The sequence below is a fragment of the Phacochoerus africanus genome, chromosome 14 (genome assembly GCF_016906955.1).
Source record: "Phacochoerus africanus isolate WHEZ1 chromosome 14, ROS_Pafr_v1, whole genome shotgun sequence".
NCBI classification, from domain to species: Eukaryota; Metazoa; Chordata; class Mammalia; order Artiodactyla; family Suidae; genus Phacochoerus; species Phacochoerus africanus.
The window spans coordinates 38,793,106-38,813,547 of NC_062557.1; the positions used below are offsets into that span (position 1 = coordinate 38,793,106).

Below are 20,442 nucleotides of genomic sequence, written 5' to 3' on the forward strand. Positions count from 1 at the left end.
CTAAGTGAAAATAAACCAGTCACAAAAAGACAAATACTGTATGATTCTACTTATATGAGGCACTTAGAGCAGTCAAAATTAAAAAGCCCTAAAGTATGATGGTGGATACATGTGGCTGAGGGGAGGGAAGAACGGGGAGTAACTATACAATAGGTATAGAATTTTAGATTTCTAAGATGAAGAGAGTTATGAAGATGGATGGTGGTGATAACTGTACAGCAATGTGAATATATTTAATACCACTGAACTGTATGCTTAAAGATGGTTAAGATGGTAAACTTTATGTTATGTGTATTTTACTGCAATGAAGTTTGAGAAAACAGGGGAGGAATCAGTCTTACACAGCCTCCATAATCAAGACTAGCAGACACATAAAGCAATGGAACAGAACAGAGAACCTAGAAAAACACCCACAGAAACATGCCAACTGATTTTTGACAAAAATACAAAAGTACTTTGATGGAGAAAGGACAGCCTTTTCAAAAAATGGTGCTAGAGAAACCGGACATTCATAGGCAAAAGATAAATCCAAGTCTCTCTCTCTCTTTTTTTTTTTTTTTTTGGTCTTTTCTAGGGCCGCACCCGCAGCATACGGAGGTTCCCAGGCTAGGGGTCTAATTGAAGCTGCAGCCACCGACCTACGCCACAGCCACAGCAATTCAGAATTTGAGCCGCATCTTCAACCTATACCACAGCTCATGGCAACGCTGGATCCTTAATCTACTGAGCGAGGTCAGGGATCAAACCTGCAATCTCATGGATCCTAGTCGGATTCATTAACCACTGAGCCACGAAGGAAACTCCCAAAGTCTCCTATCTTGTATAAAAACGAACTCACAATGTATCATGGACTTCAGTGTAAAATGTAAAACTACAAACTTAACACACACACACGAGAAAAGTCTTCAGGATCTAGGGCAAGGTGAAGAACTCTCAGACTTACAGCAATGCATGTTCCATAAAATGAGAAATGGATAAAATGGATTTCATCAAAATTAAAAAAAAAATTTCCTTCTCTGAGAAGGACATGTTAAGAGGATGAAAAGACAAGTGCTATGGTCTGAATGTTTGTGTCTCCCCAAAATTCAAATCTTGAAATCCTAACCCCCAAAATGATGGTATTAGAAGGTCATGAGAGTGGAAGCCTCATGAATGGCCTTAGTGCTCTTATAAAGAGATCCCACAAAGCGCCCCAGTCCCTCCCTCCATGGGAAAATACAACTAAAAGTCTGCGACCTGGCAGCGGGCTCTCACCTGACTATGCTGGCGCTCTGATCTTGGACTCCAGCCTCCAGAACTGTGAGGAATAAATTTCTGTTGTTTATAAGCTAACCAGTCTCTGGTATTTTGTTACAGCAGCCTAAATGAGCTAAGATAACAAGCTACAGATTGGGAGAAAATATTTGCAAACCACATCTCTAACCAAGGACTGGTATGTAGACTACATAAAAAACTCATGAAACTCAACAGTAAAATAGCCAAAAAAATCCAACTAGAAAAAAAGACAGGAAGAGATATTCCCCCAAAGACAATGTAAGATGGCAAATAAACACATGAAAAAATGTTCAGTGCTCGCTTTGGCAGCATGTATACTAAAACTGGGATGATACAGAGAAGATGAGCACGGCCCCTGTGCAAAGACGACATACAAATCTGTGAAGTGTCCCATGTTTTTAAAATAATAGATATATGTGGAGTTCCCGTCGTGATGCAGTGGTTAATGAATCCGACTAGGAACCATGAGGTTGCGGGTTCGGTCCCTGCCCTTGCTCAGTGGATTAACGATCCGGCGTTGCTGTGAGCTGTGGTGTAAGTTGCAGACGTGGCTCGGATCCTGCGTTGCTGTGGCTCTGGCGTAGGCTGGTGGCTACAGCTCCGATTCAACCCCTAGCCTGGGAACCTCCATATGCCGAGGGAGCAGCCCAAGAAATGGCAACAACAACAACAACAAAAAAAATAGATATATGTATACACACAATTGATTGACTTTGCTGTAAACCTAAAGTTGAACATTGTAAATCAACTATACCCCAATAAAAAAATTCAAAAAAAAAAAAAAGAAGACATACAGAAGGCCAAAAAGCACATGGAAAGCTGCTCAACATCACTAATTATTAGAAAATGCAAATCAAAACTACAATAAGGCATCACTCGCCACTGGTCAGAATGGCTATCATCAAAAAGTCTACAAGTAATAAAGGCTGGAAAGGGTGTAGAGAAAAGGGAACCCACATGGGAATGTAAGTTGGTACAACCACTATAGAAAACAGTATGAGGTTCCTCAAAAAACTAAAAAGAGAAATACCACATGATCCAGCAATCCTACTCCTGGGCATCTATCTGGAGAAAACCCTAATTCAAAAAGATACATGTATCCCCATGTTTATGGTGGCACTATTTACAATAGCCAAGATACGAAAGCAACCTAAACGTCCATCAACAGCAGACTGGATAAAGATGTGGTACATATATACAATGGAATACTACTCAGCCATTAAAGAGAACAAAATAATGCCATTTGCAGTACAGACCTAGAGATAATCACATTAAGTGAAGTCAGACAAAGACAAATGTCATGATATCACTTATATGTGGAATCTTTAAAAAATGATACAAATGAACTTATTATTATTATTATGTTGTTGTTGTTGCTATTTCTTGGGCCACTCCCGTGGCATATGGAGGTTCCCAGGCTAGGGGTTGAATCGGAGCTGTAGCCACCAGCCTACGCCAGAGCCACAACAACGCAAGATCCAAGCCGCGTCTGCAACCTACACCACAGCTCACGGCAACGCCGGATCCTTAACCCACTGAGCAAGGGCAGGGACCGAACCCGCAACCTCATGGTTCCTAGTCGGATTCGTTAACCACTGCGCCATGACGGGAACTCCATGAACTTATTATTTTTTAATTTAATTTTTTTTCCTTTTCCAGGGCTGCATGCATGGCATATGGAGGTTCCCTGGCTAGGGGTCGAATCAGAGCTGTAGCCACGGGCCCATGCCAGAGTCAGAGCAACACCAGATCCGAGCCATGTCTGTGACCTGCACCACAGCTCATGGCAACGCCGGATCCTCAACCCACTGAGTGAGGCCAGGGATCGAACCTGGAACACTCATGGTTCCTAGTCAGATTCGTTAACCACTAAGCCACGATGGGAACTCCACGAATGAACTTATTTATAAAACAGAAACAGACTTATAGACTTTGAACACAAATTTATGGTTCCCAAAGGGGAAAGGAGATAGAGATTGTTTAGGAGCTTGGGATTAGCATATGCACACCACTGTATATGGAATGGATGGTCAGTGGGGACCTGCTATATATGGCACAGGGAAATCTACTTAATATTCTGTGATAACCTATATGGGACTGGATATGTGTATATGTATAAATGGATATGCATATATGTGTAACTGAATCAGTTTGCTGTACAGCAGAAATTACCACAACATTGTAAATCAACTATACTTCAATAAAATTAAAAAAAGATGTTCGATATGATTAATGTTAAAGAAAAACCAATATGAAGTTTCTAGTAACCAATCACAATAGAAAACAATGTACTCATACCTGTTTGTAATGAACTGTAATTGCTTAAAGCACTTGGGAGTTTGAGGTCTCTCTTTTGGGGAATAGTTTGTTTCTTGCCCAATAAAATATTCATGTCAAGTAAAACCTTCTGAATTTTCTTTTGATATTAGTCATTAGGGAAATGCAAGTAAAAGTCACAATGTGATATCACACTACACATATCAGAAAGGCTAAAATAAAAAGTGACAATACCAAATGTTGGCCAGGCAGCAGAGAAACTGGATCACTCATATACTGCTGGTGGGAATGTAAAAGGGTGCAAGCACTCTAGAAAACAGTTTAACGGTTTCTTTAGAAACTAAACATCCAACTACCATGTCACCCAGCACTCCTGGGCATTAATCCCAGAAATGAAGCCTTGTGTTCACACGACACCTTCTCTTTGTCATAGCTAAAAAGTAAAAACAGCCCAGATGTCTTCAATGGATGGATGGTTAAAAAGACAGTAGTGCATCCAATGATGGAATACTACTCAGCAATAAAAATGAAGGAAATAATACATTCAACAACTTGGATGAATTTCAAGAGAATTATGCAGAGGAAAAAAGCCAATCTCAAAAGGTTAGTGATTCAATTTAGATAACATTGTTGAAATTACATAATTATAGAAATGGGGAACATATTAGTGACTGAGGAGGGCTGGGAGGTGTGAAGTGGGAGGGAAATGAATTTGGCTACAAAATGGCAACATGAGGAGATGCCTAAGACGATGGGAATGTTCTCTATCTGGACTGTATCAATGCCAGTATCCTGGCTGTGATACTGTAATACAGTCCTGCAGGTTGTTGCCACTGGGGGAACTAAACAAAGGATCTCTTTGTATTGTTCCTTATATACATGTGTTTACCTGTAAGTTTAATTAAAAATGATATAGCTTGTAACTGGCTCACACATGTTCATCTATATTCTATTCTTATCTATTTTATTGACATATTTTGAGTAATAACTTTAAAGTTTATTCTAAATCTGTGGGGTGTTTTCTTTTTTATGAGTTTTGGGGAGTGGAGCACTAGATGGTAACCAAGACTAAATTTCATCTTTGACTTTTATCTGAAAGTGTACCCTTCAAAGAGTTCAGGGATAACCAAAGAATAACAGGTTTTCCTCATACACATCTGTGGTTGGTTAAGGCTATTAGGTTCGGAGGAAAAAAAATAAAATCTGACTGAGTTTCTCCTTTAAGAACAGTGAGCAGCTTCCAAGCTGTATAATGCCTGTCAGCAAGATTAAAGAAGCCAGAGCCACAGCAACGCCAGATCCGAGATGCGTCTGCAACCTACACCACAGCTCACAGCAACGCCAGATCGTTAACCCACTGAGCAAGGGCAGGGACCGAACCCGCAACCTCATGGTTCCCAGTCGGATTTGTTAACCACTGCACCACGATGGGAACTCCCACATTTTTTTTTTTTTTTTTTTTTTTTAGAATTTGGCTTCTTTACTTCAGAACCATTAATTCTAAGCTCATGATACTCAGGGAAATTACTTGGGGGATTTCAAATTTGGTAGTTCACTGTTTTTGTTTTGTTTTTTAATTGTTCTTCATGTTGGAGTTCCTTACTGTTTTTGGTTATGTCAAACTCTTTAAAAGCATTTTTCTGGGAGTTCCCTTCAGGGCGCAGGGGTTAACAAATCCGACTGGGAACCATGAGGTTGTGGGTTCGATCCCTGGCCTTGCTCAGTGGGTTAAGGATCCGGTGTTGCCATGAGCTGTGGTGTAGGTTGCAGGTGTGGCTCGGATCCCGCGTTGCTGTGGCTGTGGCGTAGGCTGGTGGCTACAGCTCCGACTAGACCCCTAGCCCAGGAACCTCCATATGCCGAGGGAGCGGCCCTAGAAAAGGCAGGGGAAAAAAAAAGGCATTTTTCTGAAGTTCCTGCTGTGGTGCAATGGGATCAGCAGCGTCTTGGAACGATGAGAAGCAGGTTCAGTCCCTGGCCTGGCACAATGGGTTAAAGATCTGGCATTGCCGCAGCTGTGGCCCAGGTGGCAACTGTGGCTTGGATCTGATCCCTAGCTGGGGAACTCCACAGGCCATGGGGCAGCCAAAAAAGAAAAAAAAAAAAACAACACTTTTTAGAGAATTACACAAGTCATAAAATAATGCTTAGTGTGAAAATTAATGACTTAAAAATTGTATCAATTGTTATTGACATTCAGTGGTAAGCTTACTAGATCTCAATGAGAAATACATGGTATTCTTTGGTAGCTTGGTTCCAATTGTTTGCTGCCCTTACTCTCAGATGACACATGCTGATGTGGTGTGCAGTCTTCCTCGTATATCCCCCATTGATGTTTCTTTGGGCCACATTACTTTGTGAACCGAAGTAACTGATAAATCCTACCTTTTTTATTTTTCCTTTGGCCACAGCCACGATATACACCACAGCTGTGTCAACACCAGATCTTTAACCCACTGCACCAGGCCAAGGATCAAACCTGTGCCGCCTCTGCAGGGACCCGAGCCACTGCAGTCAGATTCTCAACCTACTACACCACAGCAGGAACTCTGATAAACCCTGCCTTTGAGAGAAAGCTTTAAAAGACATCACAGGATTTGGCCATCTCTTTACAGTTATGTCAAGAGCCTGCGATTTCCTAGGTAAGGTTCTCAGGATAAAGAGAATATGGACCTGAATCAGAGCCAGCTCCTAAAGGGCATGTATCACAAATGAGAAACAAATCTGTTTCTGAAAGTCACTGAGATTGGGGGATTTTTGTTTCTGCAGCATAACCTAGTGAAAGCTGAGTAACTTGGACTTCAAACCTACAAAAGCTCAATTTATTCCCATTTTCTTCCTACTGGTGAGGACTAAAGAATGATTTAGAAGTTTTCCTAGATCTTTACTTACAACACAGAAGCTTTATTTGCTTATACGACTTCAACATGACAATGGTTTCAACTTAAATTCTGATTGTTAACTCTTGAAACTATTTACAAACCAAATACATGTATTATTGTACAAATATATTGCATACATGATAAAACATGAAGAAATATAAAATTTAAAATAATTAGGTGAAAATGAAATATATGGCACTTAAAATCTTAGCGGTACAAAACCCTTTTGACCTCGCTTATTTGTGAATGATTTTTTTTTTTTAAATAATATAATACTTTGGATTCAGCCAAAGATCTGACTCCTGGATTTAGTTTATTTGCTTACTTGGTTTTAATGGACATCACAACTGAAGAAGATAGAGAGATCCAAATGGATGTGGATAAAGCTCATTACTTAGGTTTGGAGGAAAAAAAAATAAGATCTGAATGAGTTTCTCCTTTACTTATTAAATCATGATACTATCAACTTCATTCACCAATTCCAAAACAAAAGCAAAAACAAAGCAAAATTATTTGCTTTAATCTACACTATTTATGATCATGACAAGTTACTCAAGGATATATGCTCAGCACACAAACAGGAAAACTGTCTTTAATTCTCCTGAAATTCTCATTCAGATTCCCACTACGGTCTCGTGTTATTTCTTTTGCTGAACCATCTGCAGGTAAACTGTAGACATAATTTCCTTTTTTTTCTTAACAAAGAGAAAGTAAACATGAAGTTATAAACTCTAATTAAGCAACAGTATCTAGCCAGAATTTGGTAACATTGTTTTGATTCATATTTATTTTTTGGTTATCCTTATTTTTAACACATGAGGTTTTCTATTTACCTAATAAGATAAAGATTTCCCTAGGAATATCTTAAAAATGTAAGCAAATGAAACATTACTTAAGTAACACATAGCAAAAATCATGAAGTTTGGGAAACATCAGTAGCAAAGAACTCAGGCTCTGAAACGTAAAATAGCTCTGGTTTCATTTCTACTCTGAAATAAGCTATATGACATTGACCAGGGCATTTCAGTCCTCTGACTGCAGTTTTCTTATACATACCAATAAAATGGTTACAAAAATATTGCTTATCTTGGAGTTCCTGTCATGGCACAGTGGAAACGAATCCAAACGAGGAACCATGAAATTTCACGTTCAACCCCTGACCTTGCTCAGTGGGTTAAGGATCTGGCCTTGCCTTGAGCTGTGGTGTAGGGCGAAGACATGGCTCAGATCTGGCTGCGGTGTAGGTCGGCAGCTGTAGCTCCGATTAGACTCCTAGCCTGCGAACCTCCATATGCTGTGGGTGTGGCCCTAAAAAGCAAAAAAGTAAAATAAAAAATTGTTTATCGTATAGAGTTGTTATGAGGCCTGACTGCTATAATGCACACAATGAATCTAGCACAAGTAAACAACAAATGGTGGTTGTTACTATTACTGGTTATTACCACTATTCAAGAAAGAATGTATCAGCCAGAAATGGGGGTTGTGAGCCATTGAAAGCATGGAAACAGTCAGACGAATATTAAAAATACAACATGAAATAGTGCCAGATCACTTGAAAGATCATTCCTGATATCAACATTTCTTGCCACTTTCTGCTCACTATGTACCAGATGCAATGCTAAATGTTTTATATAATTTCTCTTCCAAGTCTTTTTACAACTGTACAGGCAAGGTCGTACTACATCCCTATTTTACAGTTAAGTGGCAAAACTGGGATCTGAACTTAGGTCTGTCTGACACCAAAACCCCAGTTTTTTGTTTTTGTTTTTTTTTTTTCCGTTAACCTACTAGCCCCCAACCCACCACCGTCTGTGGCTGCTCCTCTTCATTCTCCTGTGTGTAACTCACTTCCTTAGATCTGAACACTGAAATTCTGCAGGCTCACTCCTGGATGATCTTGTCCATCTGTAGTGTTCTCAGATGTTCCAGTTCACCCGTATGGCATCAATAACCTTCTTTATGTGGATGATTCCTAAATCTATACTATTCAACCCAGAGTAAAAAATCTGGAATTCCTGGTCAGTTGATTAAATTGTCTCTGGATGGCCCCACTTGAATTTTTCATGGATCCTTGAAAGTCAACAAAAGGTACCAGTATAATCTCTTCCAGTCTTTTTTTTTTTTTTGCCTTTTCTAGGGCCGCTCCCTTGGCATATGGAGGTTCCCAGGCTAGGGGTCTAATCAGAGCTGTAGCCACCAGCCTACGCCACAGCCACAGCCACGCGGGATCTGAGCTGTGTCTGTGACCAACACCGAAGCTCACGGCAACGCCCGATCCTTAACCCACTGAGCAAGGCCAGGGATTGAACCCGCAACCTCATGGCTCCTAGTCAGATTCGCTAATCACTGCGCCACAACGGGAACTTTTTTTTTAAAAAAAAAAATCAATAAATGACACCACCAATTAGCTGCTTGTACAGAAAAAGGGGAATCAGGGGCATTCCCGTCATGGCTCAGTGGTTAATGAATCCGACTGGGAACCATGAGGTTGCAGGTTCGATCCTTGGCCTTGCTCAGTGGGTTAAGGATCCGGCGTTGCCGTGAGCTTCGGTGTAGGTCTCAGACGCGGCTCGGATCTGGCGTTGCTGTGGCGTAGGCTGGTGGCCACAGCTCAGATTAGACCCCTAGCCTGGGAACCTCCATATGCTGCGGGAAGCGGCCCTAAAAAAGGCAAAAAGACAAAAAAGAAAAAAAAAAAGGGGGAATCAATGCGATACCACTTTCTCCTTTATATGCAACATCCAACCCTAAGGATGTTATTTCCTAAGCAGTTCTCAATAACATTCCTCTCTCCATCTGCCTGCTACCACCTTAAGTTAAGCCATGTCACCTGCTCTTGATACTTTTTTTGCTTTTTAGAGCCGCACCCGCTACACACGGAGGTTCCCAGGCTAGGGGTCGAATTGGAGCTATAACTGCTGGCCTACGCCATATCAATGTGGGATCTGAGCCACATCTGCGACCCACACTACAGCTCACAGCAATGTCAGATCTTTAACCCACTGAGCAAGGCCAGGGATCGAACCGGCAACCTCAAGGTTACTAGTCAGATTTGTTTTTGCTGACACAAAATGGGAACTCTGATACATCAGCCTCTTAATGATTCTCCTTACATCCACTTTTGCTCTCTTCTCTCCTTCCAATCATTCTCCAATCCACAGTCAGAATGATCTTTCTGAAATACAAATCTGATGGTGTCATTCCAGTGCTTTAAAGTAGTCAATGGCTCCCCGATGCTCTCAAGAACGAATTTAATGTATAATATGGCTAAGTATAGACTTATTGAAGACTTAGGTTCCAATTTTGGCTGACTATGCTCTGTGAGCATTCTCACAAAGCTTCAGTTTCCTCAAGAGAAAAATGGAGCTACCACCCCTTAGACAGTCTGAGCATTGCGAACAATTACACTGTTCCTTTCATGACAACTGTTACCTCTAACAATGCGACTTCATGGCATCAGGTCCCTGAATTATTCAAGATGTCATTCTAAAATACTTAAGTCAGTCATCAAATACAGAGGTCACTTAGAGAGTTTTCTTAAATGATTTCTCTCTCTTTTCCCCACTCTTAAGGATAGCTACCCGCTTTATTTTGAAGGAAGGCACCCAAGATACAGACCACACTTATTTATAAATACAACATTAAGCTCCTAGTATGTAGCTCTTGGTATGCAGACAAGTAACAACAAATAATAACTCTGTAAACACTGGTGAAAGAGGCAAGTACCTGCATGGCAATGGGTCCTTGGGACATTTGAGAGCTGTAATTCATTCCTATCATGCCTTGCATGTTAGGCTGCATGACTGAGACCATAGGAAATCCTTGTTGCTGCATTGGCATCATTCCTGCTGAAAAACATCAAGATATCATTAATGCTGATGTGTTTTACAGTTTATTTTCTTAAACCCAGAAGTACTCAGGGCACTTATTGCTCGGGAGGTGGCACAGTATAAAGGGAAAGGCAGAGGCTCTGGAATGAAACAGACTTGAGCACAAATTCCATTTCCATCCTTTACCGTGTGATCTTGGGCAAGATATAAAACTTCATCTGTAAAATGAAGATAACAGTACCTGTTCTACAGAATTTTGGTGCATACTTGAAAAATTACTATGGCCTAATTGGCCTTTAAGATGGCCCCAGTGATCTCTGCCTTTTAGAATTCATACCCTCGTCCTTCCCTCCCACACTGAACAGGGCTGACCAGAATACCCAATAGGATACTGTGGAAATGACAGTGTGTAACACCCAAGGCTAGTTCTTAATAACCACTGCAGTTTCCTCTGTGCTCTCTCAGATCACCTGTTGAGAAAGCCACTGCCACATCATGAGAATACTTGAGCAGTCCTATGGAGAATGGAGAATCCACGTGGCAAGGAACTGAAACCTCTTGCCAAAAGGCAGCACACATTTGCCATCTATGTGAGTGAGCCGTCCTGGAAACAGATCTTCCAGCCCCACCAAACCTTCAGATGACACAGCCCTAGCTGACATCTTTACTGCAATCTCCTCTGCTGTGAGCCTAAACCACCCCGTGAAGCCACTCCTGGATACCTGACCCACAGACGTGGTGTAAAACAGTAAAATGCTTGGTTTTTTCCCTTCAAGTACAGGATAATTTTTTATGCAGCAACAGGTAACTAATACAATAGTAGTCAAGAGTTAGTAGTAGTAGTTAAGAGTTAATAGTAATCGTTACTTTTAATACTAAAGTAGTTAAGAGCACGAACTCTGGAAGCCAACTAGAAATATCACCTGCTAGCTTTGGGACCTTGAGCAACTAGCTTAACTGCTTTCTGTGTCTTGGTTTTTCATCCACAAAACTGTTTAATACCTAATATGCTCAAAGAAATGAGCTTCCCTTAATCTGCCTCAAAGTATATAATGCAACGGCAGGAAACTATCATGAAAGTAATGATTTATAGCACAGTAACTCCCAAACTTTCCAGTAGAGAAGAATGAAGATTACATTGCCTCAGGGATTTAATAAATCTAAATGCCCACAGTTCTAGACACTTGGTATATAACAGTGAATACAACAAAATCCCTACATAGCCTGAATCCAGATTTCATTCTAATTTGGCACTGCACCACATATTTCTATCCATGTTGGTTCTAATATAAGGAACCTTTAATCAAATTTCGATTTAAAAACATTAAAGATCTGGTAAAATACACCTTGTTTATCTTGTGGATTCTGTGTATGTTCAAGATTATACATACACCATTCAATTTCAAAAGCATGGACATCCACACTTGTAGGTAACATTTATTCATTCAATCATGTATTCAAATATTTGAGGGCCTATTTCTTATCAAGCACCATTCTAGGGACACAGCACTAAACAAAGCCAAGTCTTTGCTTTCATGGGACTATCTTATTACCTATCTCATGTGAGATAGATAATAAAAAGATAAGTGGACATCAAGTAGGGATAGGGGAAAAGGGAGAGCAAAGGAAAGGATTGGTTACTATTTCATAGTCAGAAAAGGTTTCACCACAAGGACAGGATTTAAGCAAGGACTTGAAGGAAGCAAGGGAGTGAACCAGGCAGATATTTGGGAAGAGTATTCAAGACAAAGAAACACCAAATGTGAAGGCCTGGAGGTGTCACAGAGAATCAGGATGCACCAACTGAAGAGAGCATAATAAGATGTTTTCCCTCTTACACATTTGGACCTTGAGTTTTATTATTATTATTATTATTATATATTTTTTTGTCTTTTTGCCTTTTCTAGGGCCGCTCCCTCGGCATATGGAGGTTCCCAGGCTAGGGGTTCAATCAGAGCGGTAGCCACTGGCCTACACCAGAGCCACAGCAAAGAGGGATCTGATCCGCATCTGCAACCTACACCACAGCTCACAGCAACGCCGGATCCTCAAGCTACTGAGCAAGGCCAGGGATCGAACCCGCAATCTCATGGTTCCCGGTCAGATTTGTTAACCACTGAGCCACAACGGGAACTCCTAGAGTTTTATTTATTTTTGTTACTTTATTTAATCCTTCAATGGGTAACTCAAGGATCGGGCACAACATTTAAAGGCTTAAAATTACACACAGTGAAAACTAAGTCTTGTTTCTCTCCTGTCTCCTGTTCATCTGCTCATGATTGAGTGGCCACTTGTCAGGTGCCATATGTGCTTTCAGAAACAACCCGTGCATAATTTAAAGCCTTCAAAAAAACCAAAAAGTCCACCCTAACTTACTTTGTAAAATGAAAAAAAAATTCAAAAACAATTCCAAATTCCAGAGGAAAAAAATATCAAGCAACCTTTTGGGCTCTCGTCTTGTCCTGTTCCTTTGCCCCATACACAGATTTTTTTACTTGAAAGTCTAGAAAAATGCAAAATAATGTGCTACAATGATGAACACAAAAGTCAGTAATGCCTTCCTAAAGAAGAGAAGATCTGAAACTGTTTGATCTAAATCTGGGACACATTTAATTACAGATAGCTTAAATAATGCATAAATGTGAGCAGGATGAAAAGAATACAACTGACCCTTGGAAAAATTTACTGAAACTCAACCTCCATCACTGATTATAAATGGAGACACTGACCACCTGCTACTGAGTTGCTCTTTATCATTCATCTCTATTGGTGACCCAGGAGTCTCTGTTTCTCTAGCAAGTCTACCATAACCAATCAACACTGCCTTTGTGAGAGGGGCCAGTTTCCAGAGCAGCTTGGGCTGCAAGGGGAGTGGGGGTGCACTGGAGTGGGAGACGTGAGCAGAAAGGAGAGAAGGGCAGACACAGTCTTCCTTCAGTGTTGTGTCCTAGTGGCACAGTAGAAGGAGTGAAGATTGTATGACTTGACTACTATTTCTTTGAAGAGAAGCCTATAATTGATATTGGTGGCCCCTTCTCTGAAGCCAAGAAAGAAAGGACATACCTAGGGGAGAAACTGCTAGAAATAAAACAAACATTTTCACAGAACATGCGATTTTTTTTTTTTTTTGCTTTTTAGGGCTGCACCTGCAGCATATGGAAGGTCCCAGGCTAGGGGTCGAATTGCAAATTGGAGCTATAGCCGCTGGCCTACACCAGAGCCACAGCCACACCAGATCTGAGCCGCATCTGCGACCTACGCCACAGCTCATGGCAATGCTGGATCCTTAACCCACTGAGCGGGGCCAGGGATTGAACCCACATTCTCATGGATACTAGTCAGATTCATTTCTGCTGCACCACAATGGGAACTCCCAGAATGTGTGATCTCTTATGTATGTGTTTATAAAAAGACCAAATTCATATAGAGAAAACATAAGTATAAAATAAATAGTGAGGAAGTTCCCCTGTGGCACAGCAGGTTAAGTATCCAGTGTTGTCACAGTGGTGTCTTGGATTGCTGCTGTGGTGCAGGTTTGATCCCTGGCCCAAGAATTTCCACATGCCACAGGCATGGCCAAACAACAACAACAACAACACCCCCCCCCCCCCAACTAATGAGGTTAGTTTATTTATTCAACAAGCATCAAAAAGACCTTATTATTTTCCATCAGCATGCTGGGTGTTGGAGATACAGACAAGCCTCAGGCAGATAAGAGCCCTTGCCCTATGCAGAGAGACAAGAGAGAGATGGCATTCAGAGAATTACAACTCATTTTATTTTTGTCGGCTGTTCTTTAATACTCTTGTCCGAAAGTCTTCATCTCTGAGGTTAAATAACAATCTGCCCAATATAATGTTTATATAAATTTGGGAGAAATGAGGAATGACCCTGGTTACTCCCCAAATTACACAATTTTCAAGGTGTTTTAAGGGCTGTCATACAATTCCACTCCTGGGAATACACCCAGAGAAAACAATGATTCAAAGGGAGACACACACCCCAATGTTCATTGCAGCACTATTCACAATAGCCAAGACACAGAACAACCTAAATGTCCATCGATGGATGAATGGATTAAGGTGTGGTACATAAATACAATGGAAGACTACTCACAATTAAAAGAGAAAGAAATAATGCCATTGGCAGCAACATGAATGCAACTAGAGGTTATCATAATAAGTAAAGTCAGAAAGACAAATAACATATGATACCGCTTACAAGTAAAATCTAAAATATGACACAAATGAATCTATCTACAAAACAGACTCACAGACATGGAGAACAGACTTGTAGTTGCCAAGGGGGTGGGGGGAGGGAATGAGATGAACTGGGAGTTTGGGGTTTGTAGATTATACTTAGAATGGATTGACAATGAGGTCCTACTGTATAGTACAGGGAATTACAGCCAATCTCCTGGGATAAATCATAATGGAAAGGAATATAAAAAAGGAGGGATATATATATGTATAACCAAGCCATTATGCTGTACAACAGAAATTAGCACAACACTGTAAATAAACTATACTTCAATTTAAAAAAAAGAGGCACTGTCATAGAGGTTCAAGACTCTAAAAGAGAATTCTACTCTATTTGGCAGCAGTAGAACTTTTTTACCCACTTAATCCCCAAACTGAGAAACAGAATAGTGAAAAATGAAAACAGTGAAAAGTTCAAAACTTAAGCTTTCACATACCTTGAGGGGGTCTTATTCCACCTGCAACCGGAAACATAAAGCTGAAAACAGAACAAAAATATATCTGGATCTTCATATGTACAAAGGTTTCAGATAAAACATGTATTATTTTACTTACATAAATAAAAAATTGTAAGAAAGGGCCCTGGCACTTGTTCTGCAGTTACAACAGTGAATTACCAGACATCAATATACACTGACCATCCATAGGACACACGATAGTGGCATGTTAGTGCAGGGGAAAATTTTTGAATTAGTAGACAGAAAATCTTGGAAACAAGTCCTAATTCTGCACTGTGTAACTTCCCTGGATTCCAATTTCCCCATCCACAAAGTGAGAGAGCTGGATTAGATTCAGTTCAGTGAACATTTATTGGTGCCTACCACATGAAAGAACTGAATTAGCTCACAGCCTCGTTGAAGACACAGATGCAAGCAAGAAACTTTAACATAGGACAGAATGTGCTAGGCCTGTAAGAGGTCCAGAATACCAAGAGAAATGAGAAGACTAATTTGATGGGTTGCATCTTGGGAAGTTCTTTGGAGGTGTCTTTTGAGCTGAATCTTTTTTCTTTTTTCCCTCCAGTCTTTTTAGGGCTGAACCCCCAGCACATGGAAGTTCCGGGCTAGGGGTCAAATTGGAGCTGTAGCTGCTAGCCTGCGCCACAGTCACAGCCACACAGGATCTGAGCCTTGTCTTTGACATAAGCACAGCTCACAGCAATGCTGGATCCTCAACCTACTGAGCAAGGCCAGGGACCAAACCCTTGTCCTCATGGACACTAATTGCGTTCTTTACCTCTAGGCCACCATAGGAACTCCTTGAGCTGAATCTTAAAGGGAGGCATACTCTACGGCTTGAGCAAAAACTCAGAGCTGTAGATGTGCTCAGAGAAGTGATTTCTGGTTGAACATACAGGATTGGGATAGTTAGTACACAGATTGTAAAGGGTCTGAAATGTTTGAGTAGTATATGAAGTCAGAGTTTTTTTTAAGCTGTGGTAAAACATACATAATATAAAATTTTACCATTTTAACCTTTTTTTAAGTATACAGCTCAGTGGCACTAAGTACATCTGCAATGCTGTACAAGCATCACCATGATTCGTTTCCAGAACTTTTTCATCATCACAAACAGAAACTCTGTACCAATTAAACAATAAATGACTCCCCATTACCTTCTCCCGCCAACCATTGGTAACTACTAGTCAACTTCTGGCTTGATGAATTTTGTCTATTCTAGCTACTTTATATTAAGTAGGATCATACAACACTTGTCCTTTTGCATCTGGCTTCTTTCACTTAGCATAACATTCTCAAGGTTCATCCATGTTGTAACATGTGTCAGGATTTCCTTCCCCTTGAGGGCCGAATAATACTCCACTGTATGTATGTACCACATTTTGCTTTTGCATTCATCTGTTGATGGATGGCTGGGCTGTTTCCACCTTTAGGCTATTGTGACTAATGCTGCTATGAACACTGTTGTACAAGTATTTATTTGAGTCCCTCTTTCAGTTCTTTCGGGTCTATACTTAGGAGCGGAATTGCTGGGTCACAGAGTAGTCCAATGTTTACTTTTTGAAATACTGCCAAACTGTTTTCCACAGCAGCTGCACCATTTTACATTCCTATCAGCAATGCCCAAGGGCTCCAATTTCTCCAAGTCTTCAACAATACTTGTTTATTTTCTGGCTGTTTGTTTGTTTTTAGTGATAGTTATCCTAACAGGTGTGAAGTGGTATCTCACAGTGACTTAGATCTACATTTCCCTGATGTCAGAGGTTTTACCTGGGGAACAATCAGAAACGTGCTGTAGGTTTCTCTGGGTAGTGGGGAATGGCAGAGAAGACTTGAAGCAACAAGAACTAGCCAAGAAATGATCACAACAATCTTAATAAGAGATTAAAAGGACCATAACCAGAGTAATGGGAATGGAAAAGAGGTGAATGAAAGCTATTTAAAAGGAAGATTCAAGAGGACCTGGCAACTGCCAGGTGGAGAGCAGTACTGAAAAAGCAGAAAGAGCTTAAGATGCTGCTGAGATTCCAAGCCTGAGCAACTGTAAGGATGGTGACACTGTTTACTAAAGACAGAAACCTGGGAGTTCCCGTCATGGCGCAGCAGAAATGAATCTGACTAGGAACTATGATGCTGTGGGTTCGATCCCTGGCCTCGATCCATGGGTTAAGGATCTGGCGTTGCCGTGAGCTGTGGTGTAGGCTGCAGATGTGGCTCAATCTGGTGTTGCTATGGCTGTGGTGTAGGCTGACAGCTGCAACTCTGATTAGACCTCTAGCCTGGGAACCTCCACCTGCCACAGGTGCAGCCATACAAAAGACAAAAGACAAAAAAAAAAAAAGACAGAAACCCAAGGTGAGCTAAGTAGGTCTGGGGAGAAAGGTGGCAGGAGGATGTCCATGAGGAGGAATCTAACAGGCAAGCAAAAGAATAATTCCAGCTCAGAAGGGTCCACATCGATCTCACTAGGCTCTTTCAATAAAGGTAAAAAAAAAAAAAAAAAAGGAGTTCCCGTTGTGGCTCAGCAGAAAAAAACTCAACCAGTATCTATGAGGACATGGATTTGATCCCTGGCCTCACCTAGTGGGTTAAGGATCTGGCACTGCTGTGAGCTGCGGTGTAGGTCACAGACATGGCTTGGATCCCGAATGCTGTGGCTGTAGCCAGCAGCTATAGTTCTGATTCAACCCCTAGCCTGGGAACTTCCAGACGCCACAGGTGCAGCCCTAAAAATATTAAAAAAAAAAAAAAAAAGAAAAAAAAGGTAAAAAAAATTTAGAGGTCTGGTTGTGGGTGAAAGAGCCAAAGGAATATGGATACTTGGTGAGAAGACAACAAAGGACAACCCTGGTGAATTCTTACCATGAACACTGAGGAGGGTATGCTCACTGAAAACCAAGGAAGCTGCTTACAACTGAGGAAAGATCACATTTAAGGAAGGAGTTATCAGTGTCAAAGGCTGTGGAGAAACTGATACAAATGAAGAGTAATAAAGGTCATTGCTTTAGAAAACAGTAAACAGTTTCAACAGAAGAAGAGGAAGGGATCTGGAGGGAGAAAAGGTTTAGGATACAAAAGATCTACTTAGTGATGGACAAAACACAGTTTTTGAGAGGACAGGTTAACACAGCAAGGCAGCAAAAGCCAGAGGGACTTCTTTCTCTGAGACCTGAGGGAAAGAAGATGGGACAAACCAAGGAAGACAAAAAATCTGAGTGGGAAAAGCCCTTCATCTGGGTGGGGGTCAAGGATTTGAAGGGGTTTCTGGATAGTCTTTAGAGATATATAGTGAGATCCAGGAACTGTATGCCAAATTTATATCCTTGCATTTTTCTATTACACAACACCGTCTTCTTTCCCAGGGAAAGGGGCGAAAAACCAAACTTGAGTCTTTTAGCTCTGAAATATTTTAATCAACAATTTTTTTTTGTAAGGTGGTTCACTAATTTCTAGTTGGACATCTACCTGGCTCTGTGTTATTTACAGCCTTGTAGAGGAACTGTTCCATCCGTAAATCCTGCTGACAAGTGGGCCTGCACCCAAAGAGAGGCCTGGATAGTGAGCAGCTTTTCTTAACTGCAAGCAAGAGGTATTAACTAAGTGATATGTTAACTGGATACAATGTTTAAACTGCAAGTTGAAATGTGGTGGTTACTCATACACTAATCTAAGTTACACATACACTAAGATTTATAAACTGAGGAGCAATGCATTTAAGTAGTTAACCTCTTGAGACTTTTCAAAATGAGTCTAAAATATGACAGTTACCAATAAGGCTTAGTAGCTAGGTAAAAACTAGACACGGAATTCCGCTTTTCTCTAGCTTTGCCACAAAGTAACTGTTAAGAAGCTCTGTGCAATCCCTTTCATCAACCTGTCCTTTTTGCCCCTTGCCAATTAAGGACACAGAACCACAAGTTTGCCCAGGCCCTAAGATAACTAAATAGACAAGAACGCTGTATGTACGTATAAAGGTACTTTGAAAATATAAACAGGAGTTCCTGTTGTGGCTCAGTGCTAACTAATTTGACTAGTATCCATGAGGACACAGGTTCGATCCCTGGCCTCCTTCAGTGGGTTAAGGATCTGGTGGTGTTGTGAGCTGCGGTGCAGGTTGAAAACATGGCTTGGATCCTGCATGGCTATGGTGTAGGACAGCAGCTGAGCTCCTATTCGACCCCTAGCTTGGGAACTTCCATATGCTGTACCTGGGGCCCTACAAAGCAAACAAAAACAAAAAAACCCCAAAACCCCAAAAAAGAAAATATAAACAAAAAACTAAATTAATAACATTACCGACAAACATGACTTACTCCAGTAATTACTTAGCAACCCAAACTAGCTACTGACCTAGGTACCAGTCACAGGCTGCTCTGAAATGTTTAGATGAGGAACTCCCACTGTGGCTCATGAAGCCAACTAGTATCCATGAGGAACCAGATTTGATCCCTGGCCTCGCTCAGTGGGTTGAGGATCCGGCCTTGCCATGAGCTGTGGTGCAGGCTGCAGATGAGGGCTCTGATCCCAAGTTGCTGTGGCTCTGGTGTAGGTCAGCAGCTGCAGCTCCGATTTGACCCCTAGCCTGGGAACTTCCATACGTCACAGGTGCGGCCCTAAAAGAAAAGAAAAGAAATAAACATCTTTTTTTTTTTTTTTTTTATAAAGAAATGTTTAGATGATTAACAGCAACATCCTTAAAGACTGGTTAGACAAACAGCTAAGTAAGATACTGATAAGACAGCAAAGGCTTGGCAAAAACTGGGCAGCAAAGAGATAAACAACTACTTGATTTCGAAGATAAAACTACTATGCATTACTGATGGCCTACGGTGCAAAGCGCAAGTGGGACCTCTACTTGGCACATGCCTGCCTCATTCATCCAAGACCAGCTTTCACTTCTCAGGCCTGGGCTCAACAAGGCTGCTAGAGGGTCTCCCCACCTGCAGACACTGTGGTTTCTAATGCAGCCCATACAGCACAGCTGAGGTACATCTTTCTAAGTATGTACCCTATGATAACTCTTGGGATTGAAACAATGTAATTATTCTCCCTTAAAATGAATTTCCTTTATTTATATTCAAGGTCCTCTCCAGTTTTAACACAGCCTTTTCAGGTTTATCTCGCAAGCTTGTCTCTCCCACTCAGTGCCACAGTCCGCCGGGCCTACCTGATGTTCCCTAGGGTTCACAAGGCCTTCCCAGCTCCAGGACAAACTCTTGACCCCATCCTCTTCCTCAAAATGAGGCCCAGCTGAAATACCTCTTCTTTGCTTTGTTGCTTGAATGCACCAATAGTTAACAGAATGTTTTCTATGTGTAGAATGTGCCAGAAGCAGTGGAAGAGCAAAAGATGAGGAAGCCTTTAAGCAATTTATAAAAAAAAAAGAGGAGGAAAGAAATAGACAAGCTCACAAAAGATACTATCTCAGAAGGATACAGACTAATCAAAATCTTTAAACTCT

At 41.1% G+C, this 20,442-nt stretch overlaps 1 protein-coding gene and 1 non-coding gene across 9 annotated transcripts in view; one reads left to right on the top strand and one right to left on the bottom strand.

Annotated features, from left to right (window-relative positions):
• SYNRG (synergin gamma) overlaps positions 1–20,442 on the bottom strand; it is a 92,188-nt gene that overhangs the window by 69,125 nt on the left and 2,621 nt on the right. For 7 of the 8 annotated variants that reach the window (XM_047758654.1, XM_047758658.1, XM_047758659.1 and 4 more), the window contains exons 2-3: positions 14,961–15,001; positions 10,161–10,282 (exon numbers count right to left, since the gene is read on the bottom strand). In XM_047758654.1, the coding sequence (XP_047614610.1) occupies positions 10,161–10,282; positions 14,961–15,001 (163 nt within the window). The remainder of the gene's footprint in view (positions 1–10,160; positions 10,283–14,960; positions 15,002–20,442) is intronic. The other variant, XM_047758653.1, reaches the window with a different exon arrangement.
• On the top strand, positions 1,569–1,675 carry LOC125115387 (U6 spliceosomal RNA). Its single transcript, XR_007132094.1, has one exon. It is a non-coding gene; the product is annotated as a U6 spliceosomal RNA (small nuclear RNA).